At 27.5% G+C, this 10,540-nt stretch overlaps 2 protein-coding genes across 4 annotated transcripts; one reads left to right on the top strand and one right to left on the bottom strand.

Moving 5' to 3' along the window:
* Positions 1 to 647: 647 nt before the first annotated feature.
* Positions 648 to 1,694, top strand: LOC130960809 (3'-5' exonuclease-like). Its single transcript, XM_057886283.1, has one exon. The coding sequence runs from the start codon at positions 744 to 746 to the stop codon at positions 1,461 to 1,463; it is 720 nt and encodes a 239-aa protein (XP_057742266.1). The 5' UTR covers positions 648 to 743; the 3' UTR covers positions 1,464 to 1,694.
* A 2,294-nt stretch (positions 1,695 to 3,988) lies between these two features.
* Positions 3,989 to 10,540, bottom strand: LOC130961780 (cytokinin riboside 5'-monophosphate phosphoribohydrolase LOG7). 3 transcript variants are annotated; one of them, XM_057887784.1, is made up of 7 exons: positions 10,329 to 10,540; positions 9,091 to 9,188; positions 7,523 to 7,553; positions 7,146 to 7,245; positions 6,629 to 6,699; positions 5,511 to 5,654; positions 3,989 to 4,392 (listed from the first exon to the last, which is right to left on the bottom strand). In XM_057887784.1, the coding sequence occupies exons 1-7, from the start codon at positions 10,434 to 10,436 to the stop codon at positions 4,303 to 4,305; spliced, it is 642 nt and encodes a 213-aa protein (XP_057743767.1). In that variant the 5' UTR covers positions 10,437 to 10,540; the 3' UTR covers positions 3,989 to 4,302. The 3 variants fall into 3 exon arrangements, with proteins under 3 accessions (XP_057743767.1, XP_057743768.1, XP_057743769.1); XM_057887785.1 differs by lacking the exon at positions 10,329 to 10,540 and adding an exon at positions 9,736 to 10,134; XM_057887786.1 differs by lacking the exon at positions 10,329 to 10,540 and adding an exon at positions 9,966 to 10,119.

Raw genomic sequence — 10,540 nt, 5'->3', positions numbered from 1 at the left:
CACACAGTTTAGGCAGCCCAAAATAACTCGAATTGCATAAATTTTTATAGTGCTCCTAACATTAAGATATATTACAAATTTTTATAGTACTTCTAACATTTTTTGAGGAATTATTTTAATTATTTTGCATGGAATAAATTATTTTTTGTGGTATAATTTAAATAAATTTATTAAAAAAATTTATTAAAAAATATATTTACTCAAATTTCAAATACAATGCTCTTCTACATAATTAATAATATAAAATTTAAGAAATTATTTTATTTCATGCGAAGCATTAAAAAAAGATTAAATTTAAATACAAATATTCATGTATGTACTCAAATTTTATTACTCTACATAATCAATAATAATTTAAAAATTAAAAAAATATTTTATTTCATACAAAACAATCCAAAAACATATTTTATTCTATATAAAATAATTTTTAAAAAATAGCTTAAAAATATTAAAAATACTATAAAAATTTGTAATGTGATAATAATTTAGATAAATACATGATACAAAAATTAATAATTTAAAAATTAAAAAAATTATTTTAAATTAAAAAAATTAAAAATTAATGGTCTTTCCATGTATAAATAAAAAACATGCAAACAGCTTGTTTCGAATTACTGTGTGCGATAAACTGTGGGATATCCAAATCTGATTTGAATTCAAAACGATATCCTCAAGACAAAATCAATAAATTGATTGGAGTATCCTCCATAGGCCATAGCTGACAATTCCAACAACTCTTCTCAATGGGAGACCCCAACCACCACGAGCACCACGACGCACCCACTCAAGTGAGTGGGACAACACGCGCCATCATCAGCGTCGTTGACCACAACCTTCCCTACGACGACTACAACCTCTATGACGTCATCTTCCACACCCACACCATCCACACTCTTCTCACCACTTCTCCCTCCCTCGTCGACACCTGGCTCTCTGACACCCTAAACCACCACTCCTCCTCCACCACCACCACCACTGTCCTCGTCGGCCTCGACATCGAGTGGCGTCCCAACTCCCACCGCAACTCCAACAACCCAGTCGCCACTCTCCAGCTCTGCATCGGCAACCGCTGCCTCGTCTTTCAGATCCTTCACTCCCCTTCGGTTCCGCAGTCTCTCATTGACTTCCTTGTTAACGAGGGACACACTTTTCTCGGCGTGGGAGTCGAGGAGGACGTGGAGAAGCTTCTGGAAGACTACAACCTCAACGTGAAGAATTTCGTTGATTTGAGAAATCTGGCGGAGAACGTGCTGGGTGAGAGTGAGATGAAAAGAGCGGGCCTGAAGAGTCTGGCGGAAAGGGTGCTCGGATTGGAGATCGAGAAGCCTAAAAGAATCAGTCGGAGCCGCTGGGATAACGCGTGGCTCACGGCGGAACAGGTTCAATACGCATGCATTGATGCTTTCGTGTCGTTCGAAGTTGGAAGAATGCTGTATGGGTTTGGAAATGGAAACGGCTTTTGATTTTTTATATTTTATTTGTGGAATCTGTTTCTTCTTGGTATTAATTAGTTGTACAGGTAATGGTTGTGTTGTGACCATCGCCCAGCTGGTTAATTTCTCTTGCAATTTCGGGATCTATCTACTGTAGTTTGTTCTTTTCTTTTAAATCAAGAATTTATGGCTATGATAGATTTCTAGTTGTTTACTCGGTTAAAGTTTTAGTATGAGTGATGTTTGAGGACCAAAAGGTAAGACAGATTATGCATAACAGAAAGTGACGACGGTATTCACCACAATGTGGATTTGGTACTCTCTAAAGGAATAGGACGGTACTCCGCCTCCCCTTTCAGCATACCCATTACCCCATTACCCCCGGCTTCAATTTTGAATTTTTGATGAACTGCTATTTTTTAAAACACGTGTGATGTATTTATGATAATTTTTAGTGGTAAACAGTTTTATGGTTAACATTATATTTAACCAAATTAGTTTAATTTAATTTTTTAATTGATTAATATTTCAAATCAGTTTTTAAAAATTGGTTAATTTAATTCGCAACAAATTTTAATAACCAAATCAATTCTTAATTTTTATTTTGTTAAATATATTATTTTTATGTTAAATTTGATAAAAAAATAGACAAATTAATTTTATCATTATTTAATAAAAGACATAACAGTCTTTAATGATTTGTAAAACTTTAACATAAAGTCCTCTTTATGTAAATGAACAATACCATGCGAGTATTTTAGGGACTATTTTAGGTTATTTTTCTTTTTAATTTTGATATTGATAGTTTTTAAAGTAAAAAATCTAAATAAATCAATGCCAACCTAAATTTATACAAATTACTTTAGTAGATTTACGTTACATAAATAATTAGATACACTCCAATTCAATTTACCATGAATGTAGCATAAGTAATAAATGACACACTCGAATTTGATTTACTATGTATTTATTAACATATATAAGTAGATTTATATTCACTCAATTTACTAGGTGCAAACGGATATAAAGAGGATAATAAATAATACATTTAATAATACATATAATACAATAAAAAATACATTTAATACTAATTAAAAAAATAATAATTATAAATATTTTCTATAAATTATTAAAAAATCTCATTATAAATTATAACTAATTATTTCTTAACTAATTTAATCAAAATATATTTTTGTCTTTTTGGCAAATAAAATATAAATAATTAATTATTAACTAATCTTAGCAATGTATCTTTCATAAATAACACACATAATTTATATAACTTTTGTATATACATTATGTAATTTATAATGTACCTTTTATTTTATAATAATAATAATAATATTTGAAAGACAAAGAAAATCAGTTAAAATAGTTCAAACTTATTTTATTTAATATTTATTAATTATCATTACAAAATTCAAAATTAATTGTTATACTAAAATTAAATACAGAATAAAATAAAAATATTTTTATGTAAGTTGGATATTATTGTGGTCAATGAATCTAATGCTAACTGACCAACAAAATATAATATTTTTGGCAAATATTTTACTAATTTTAAATTTTAAGATATAAATTTTAATAATATAAATAAATAAGTTATTAACTCAAAATATTAATTAATATTAATAAAAAGTGTTAATCTTAGTATTTTTTTTTTAAGAATGCTAAAAGATCAAAAGAACTGTAAATAATTATGTATAGTTTATAATGAGATTTTTTAATAATTTATAGAAAATATTTATAATTATTATTTTTTGATTTATTATTGAATGTACTATTTATTGTATTCATTATATGCATTATTAAATATCCTCTTTACTGTATTCTTTACTGAAAGGCATGGACAAGCTTCATCCAAACATAAAGGCCCAACAACTTATGAACAAGACCAACAGAGAATAATAGATCGTAACTAATACGATCAGATGGAATCCACAACTCTCAATCTTAAACTACATTCACACTCGTATAAATATTCTATCTACTATTTAACTTTTCTCAAGATTGGAATTTAGATACAACATATTAAAAGATAAAGCATATAACCACTCAACCAAAGAAAAAAAAAACAACACAAGCTATGGTCATTTTTATACACGTGACATCACTACTTATGCAAATCATCACATATATTGCCCTATATATGCATTAACAATATTTGATTATTTCATAACATATATTTATTTATTTGTTGATAATATAGAAATTCCAACTTAATTGTTTATATTGTGCCAGCATCCATCCCCAAGAATGGCGCCTTATTGCTTGTAAACACCATGTGTACTATTATTAATCAAAACATTTAAAAGGAATTAATAACAATCATTGAGATCTTCTCTCATTGAACAAATATTATCATATCACATCAAAATTAAACTCATATTATACTTAGCAAATGTGTATATAAAATTATTTGAATTATATGTTTAAGTTTGTTCAAGAAAAATAAAATTGGAGAAAGAGAATGAGAAAGTAGAGAACATTGAAAATGATTCACAACTCATTGCACATTGCAAAGGCAATGGTAACATAATTTTCATTGAAGCTCTTTTTTTTTCCACAATATTTTTTTGGACTACCCTCATTTTTTTGTATACTACTACCACTTACTAGGGGGCATCATCATCAACCACTAAAGTTGGAAAAACCAAAAAGAACAAAAAAAAAGATGATGTATTGAATTTCCTACGGTTCCTAAAATGCCCATGTGTGACTCTTATATATTTATATATATAATAATATTTACCCAAAATACATATAATAAATAAACCAAAAAATAAAGCTATTGTAGGATTTTAATTTTTTTTTCCTTCATCAATTTCCTCCAACTACTAATTAAGAGTCTTGATCTTTGATCATTTAATCACATGGCAACTTCTGATTCAGGCACGTAATTTAGCCTCTCTTCCCAAACCAACTTGGATACAACCTCATCTTGTTCAGGTACATGTTCCTGTTTAATTTCAAAAAACAAAAAAAAATTATTTTTTAATTATTGTTTATTAATTAACCTCAAACTCAATAAAGACATGTAGCATATTATCATGCCCTCACTTGCTATAATAGCAACTTGCATGAACAAAAAGTATCACACCTTTACTATCATGATATGATTTTTCCATTATTTTATTTTATTTTATTTTTTAAAATCAACTTAAATTAAACCCAAGTTGAAAAATTAACCTTTAAGCCTTTGTTTGGTTGAAACATATAAAAGAATATGAACATATGTGGCATTATTGGCCCACTTGGTTTAGCAATAGCAAAAAGAAGGTACATAATTTCATTTCACTTTTTTTGTGGATAATAAATTAAGGAAAAGTACAGGTACCAACATGTTATCTGCCAACTTTTGTCAACTCTTATTTATATTTGTGTTTCATGGAAGTGTATTCGTAAATGTGTCTAATAATTAATATATTTTAAATACATATATAAAGAGACACATCCAGAAAATATATCTATAAAGACACTTCTATCAAACACAGTTATAAAAAAGACATTTTTATTAGACACATCCACGAATACACTTCCATGAAACACAATTATAAATAAGAGTTGGCAGAAGTTGGCACATATGCTGTTGGTAACGTAGCGGAACCGATAAATTAACGATGGCCCTAAATCCAAATTGGATAAATAACTAACCAAGTAGTAGTCAAAACAAAATAAATAAACAAGTAATAAATCTAAATGGTACAAAGCCTCATTTTGAAAAAAAAAATATTATAAACACATAAAAATCAATTATCATTTATATATTTATGAACATATATAAATAAATAATATATATTAATTAAGGTGAAAACTCAGGTACAGTCGACTTCACGTGAAGTTGATAACTGAGAGCCGTTAAATAATTTGACTGATTTGACTAAATTTTTATCTAACGACTCTCGACTATCAACTTTACGTGAACGTGAAGTCGACTCACGTGAAGTCGAGTGAAGTCGACTGAGTTGGGTTTCGACCAAGAAATATATATATATCAAAGTCTTAATGGATCGGAGCACAAAAACTTGAAGATGATTATGATTATTAATTTGAAAAGTGAAATTAAAGGATGAGTACCTCAAGTTCTGTGACCAATTGTTTGGCTGTGGGTGCTGACACAATTATGCGACGTGCCTTTGGAGAAATAAAGCCTTCATCAACGGCTTTGTCTATGAAACTTAACAATGAATTGTAAAACCCATCCACATTCAACAGCCCCACCTACACCACCACATTAATAATTTAATTAAATTAAATTACTATCATTAAAAATTATATAATTTTATTCTAAATATATATTCACCAGTCTTCCATTTGACCAACAACTTCATTTGTTTTTGTGTTAATTAATATTAATTATACATATTTATCAAAATAGTGGCATGTCTTTCTCCAATTCAAACGGAGAACCATCAAATAATGTAACGTGACAACGATTAACTATAACAAAATCCTAGACTATCTTCTCATGTGAATCTTTTAAATTTAATTTAAATATGATGATACCCTATCATCGAATCGTGTTATTATTATTGTCCTAACATGATCAAACATTAAACCGTATTAAGGTTAACAAGACACAATTAGAAAATTAACTAAGACGCGTATCTTAGTAACATGACAACATTATAATATATAAGAAAATTAGTCTTGGAACAACCTTATAATTAATATATATGAGAAAATTATGGAGACAATGAAATAATGACATTGAATATTGCATATCATGCAACATGTGGAGGCAAAGTTGATGAAGGAAACATTAACAAATACATTTTGACTTGATAATTTTTTTCCAAAAAAAACAAGTTCTATGTTTATATAGGTGTATTCCATTATAGAGAGATCACCATATTATTAAATTAAAAAGTGTTGCATACATATAGTTTTGTAATTAAAATATCATATATTCCATTCCCACCTTTCAGGCATGTATATCTTTCATGGTTACATAATCTATAATATTATGTTAGTTAAAGTTGTATTATGACACTAATTTTGGTCAACCAAGTACATAACTAACGTCATTAGTATCTCCCCTTATCTACAATAATATTAGAAGAGAGAAAACAGAATAAAATAACATAAATAAGAAAGAAAATACTGTGTCATCAATGACCTAATATAACTTGATTTATCCATTCACATTTAAAAAGAATTAAATAAATAAATAATGTAGCTTCATATATTATTACCGGTTTGCTATGGATACCAAGCTGAGCCCATGTAATAATTTCCAGCAATTCCTCAAGTGTTCCATAACCACCTAAATGTTTTAAAACAACAAAACATTATTAGTTTAATAAAAATAACTAATAACAAAACCTAAGAAGGGTGTCTTGAACATAACTATTAGAGTATATATTCAAATAGATTCATAAAAAAATTTATTATATATATTGAAATTTCTAAATTTTACAAGAATAAGACGTATAAATTATTATCCCAGTAAAATTCGTTGACTTTATTTAAAAAAATAGGTCCTTAAAAATAAGACAAAAGACTTATATATCTTATTTTTATAAAATCTAAAAACCTCAACGTAATAATTTTTTAAGAACAAAAACATTCAACAAATTTATTTAAAAAATTATTTGAGTATATACTTTAATAATTTTTATATTTTTAAAATATGATAGATGATATCATATTTTTTATATTTTTGAAAATATATATGTCGATACAGAATACGATAATAATTATGTTAAATACCAGGTAGGGCAATGAAGGCATCAGCTTGACGGGCCATCTCAGCTTTCCTTTGGTGCATATCAGATACTGCTCTCACTTCACCAATTGGATCACCAGTTATCTACATTATTTCCAACATTCAAATTAATTAATCAACTAATTTAATTTACATATCATTAACCTTGTATCAATAAGCTTATTAGTCGTCATTGATGAGGTATCTTATATTCTTATGTTAGGGAAACACTTATTCAAAAGATAATGGTGTTTTTTTTTTTTGGAAATTTAAAATCAATTAAATTGAACTAAGATGATCATGTCATCGATTATACATAAAAGGACATAATGCAACAAATTAAAAAAAATCATTAGAACCGAGATTGATTAATTTTAGTTACCTCTCTTGGCATGAGACTTTTGGGGATAACCCTGTTACAAAGAAATTAACAACGTTAAGCCTTCACTCAAAAGAAGAATAAATATATAATATATATATTAATTAAAAGATGAATTATTAATTAAAAATTTTAATTTTTATTTATTATCAATATAAAATAATTTTATACATGTATTTAATTACATAATGTCTCAGTAAAATTAACTATTTTATATTGATCGCATGTAAATAATCATAAAAACAGATGTAATTATACAACTATGCATACAACCTTTTGCAATATTTAGAATTATTGATAAAAGGAACAACTTCTTTAGACCAAGTGACCAACAATAATGATGAAACAAAACATAAACATGGATGAATAAAAAAATATAAGCATGTCTTCAAAGTAGGGTACGTAGTGAAAACAAAAAGGAAACAAAACGCTGGCTCCAATTCCTACGCCAAAGAACCTTCTACCTTTGAAAGAAGGACCAAAAGGGATTAACCTTTATCCAATAAAGTTTCTAAACCATCAATAAAAAATTAAAGGTCACACACTAGTACTTATTTTAATCAATAAATAAATTAAAACCTACATATGTTTAGGAACGATTAATTAAGACCTATATGTGTTTAGCTGTCCAAAAATAATTAATCTAATACAAGTAATGAATAGAAAGCCAAACAAACCGCAAATTATCATAATGTAATTTACATTTCTTTTTTTTTTCAAAATTGGGAAAAAAATTCTTAAAAGAAAAAATTGAAGAAGAATTGTCCCACGTTGCTAGCATTTGATCCAATGATGTCTTACGTTGAATTCATTTCCATAGGAAACAAGAAAACACGCATGGGTCACAAGGTAACATAGAAGGAATACAACACTCTTTTCTAGTAATCACCAAAATGATTAACTTTGTCTATCATCACACACACATACATATACATAGATAATAGCAAAAAAGAAAAAAGTTATTGGTAAATAAAATCTACAAAAAAGTGTTAGCTTATCCTAAAAAAATACATCATTTCTTTTGTATTTATACCATAAGCTAGGGTTTGTTATCACTTCATGCAAAATATTTTTTAAGTTTCTATTTACATGATGTGTTAGCATAATATATTTTAATTATCAAAATAGTATATATATATATATATATATATATATATATTGAGATAAATGTGTACTATTAAATGATAATTTAATCAATTATATATATAAAATGTTGAAAATTTAGGTTTCACGTGAAGTTGATAACTGAGAGTTGTTAGATGATTTGACTAAATCTCAGGTACGACTCTCAATTTCACGTGAAGTGAAGTCGACTGTACGTTAGATGATTTTACTAAATCTCAAAATCTCAGTTACAACTTCGCTACGCGCTATCAATTTCTCGTAAAGTAAAATCGACTGTACATTGAGTTTTTACCGAATAATTTTTCGATATATAAAATTATTCATCTAAACATGTCAAACAATTTAAAGATTTATACAATATTAGCTTAGGAGAATAACCACCTAAATTAAATTTATATGGATTGAAAATTGAAGAAGAAATGTTGAGAGAGAGGGAGAGAACAAACCCTAGGACATGGCGGCCACCATCATGAACAGCCTGAGAAACAAGCCCCATCAAACCCACACTCCCACCTCCATACACAAGATCAATCCTTTTCTCAACCTTCACAATAAAAAATTATATATTAAATAAAAATAAAATAGACGCGTGTCACTAAAACCTCATCATGATAACGAAAAACAAAACCAAACACATCCAATATCACATGTTTTTATTATATTCAATTTAGTGGAGAGATTGGTGATAGGCAATAAAATCATTCCAACCATGTAAACAGCAAATGAAATAGAAATAAAACAAATAATTTCCCTTTTTTTTTTTCTTGGTCATGTAAAATTGTTGGAGTGTAATGATACCAAGATTGCACGTTTGGCCTCCTAGAAACTAGAGAAATGCAGAAAGTACGAATTTGGTTTCATAGTTTCCATTTATTTTCTTTCTTATAATTATTCATGCAATCTATTCTTTCTATTTATTCAATAATTAAAAAAATGTGCATATCACTTGAATATACATAAATAAATCTCTCCATAATAATAAGATGAATACACAAAATATTTTTATTTTTTTGCTATTTACATGGAAAAATTAAAAAATAAATATTATAAAGAAAATAATATGGATCATGCAAGAAGGCTGCACAACTGACAGAAAGTTTCCAGCTAGAAGCTAGCTAGCAATCTCTCTCTCTCTCTCTCTCTCATGACAAACTTGTAACCTAATTAATAACCATCTTCTCATTCTTCAACCATCATCATACCCTAGCGTTGAGGCTGAGTATTCATTATTGGGCCTTAAACTAATAAATAATAATAATAATAATAATAATAATAATAATAATAAATAAAAAGAAAAGAATGTGGAAGAAGCAACAATCACCCACTAACTTCAGAATAAGAAACAAGAGCATGTATGGTATTGGTAACTAAATCCAAAATAAAAAATTAAAAAGATTCAAAAAATAAAAGGTTGGAAAATGGAGAAAGATTTTCTCACAAGAGTAACAATAAAATCTTTAAAAATAAGAGATTAAAAAAAAAAGATAAAAATCTAGTTGAATATATGACTTAGTTGCCATACACTATGAAGGTTTAGAAAAAAAATTGATATCACATAACAAAAAGAACAAATAAAGAAAAAACAAATTAAAGAAAAACAATAAGAAGAAGAAGAAGAAGCAAAGTTAAATTAAAACTATGAAAACATTATTTATTTATTAATTAATTATTTATTAATAATTACCAGCTCTTTTCCAAGTTGAACAGCAGCTTCCTGGTAACTAGCTTTGTTTCCGGAACTGCTTCCACAATACACACAAATCCTCTTGAACCTTGATTTGGTTTCTTCCATTTTTTGTGAGAAGCCTAATAAAAACAACCACAAAAAGGGTATGAATGAATGAATAAAATTTGAAGGAAGCTTTTTGTTTTGTATGTGTGTGAAAGAGAGAACAA

The sequence above is a fragment of the Arachis stenosperma genome, chromosome 2 (genome assembly GCF_014773155.1).
Source record: "Arachis stenosperma cultivar V10309 chromosome 2, arast.V10309.gnm1.PFL2, whole genome shotgun sequence".
NCBI lineage: Eukaryota > Viridiplantae > Streptophyta > Magnoliopsida > Fabales > Fabaceae > Arachis > Arachis stenosperma.
This window is presented reverse-complemented; position numbering and strand designations above follow the sequence as displayed.

Excerpts from the sequence above, each read along its gene's own strand:
- LOC130961780 (XM_057887784.1), bottom strand. The coding sequence starts at position 10,436 with ATGGAAGAAACCAAATCAAGGTTCAAGAGGATTTGTGTGTATTGTGGA. Across the intron at positions 9,189-10,328 it reads TTCAACTTGGAAAAGAGCTG|GTTGAGAAAAGGATTGATCT; the intron begins GTAATTATTAAT and ends TTTATTGTGAAG. Across the intron at positions 6,700-7,145 it reads TGCCTTCATTGCCCTACCTG|GTGGTTATGGAACACTTGAG; the intron begins GTATTTAACATA and ends TAAAACATTTAG.
- LOC130960809 (XM_057886283.1), top strand. The coding sequence starts at position 744 with ATGGGAGACCCCAACCACCACGAGCACCACGACGCACCCACTCAAGTG.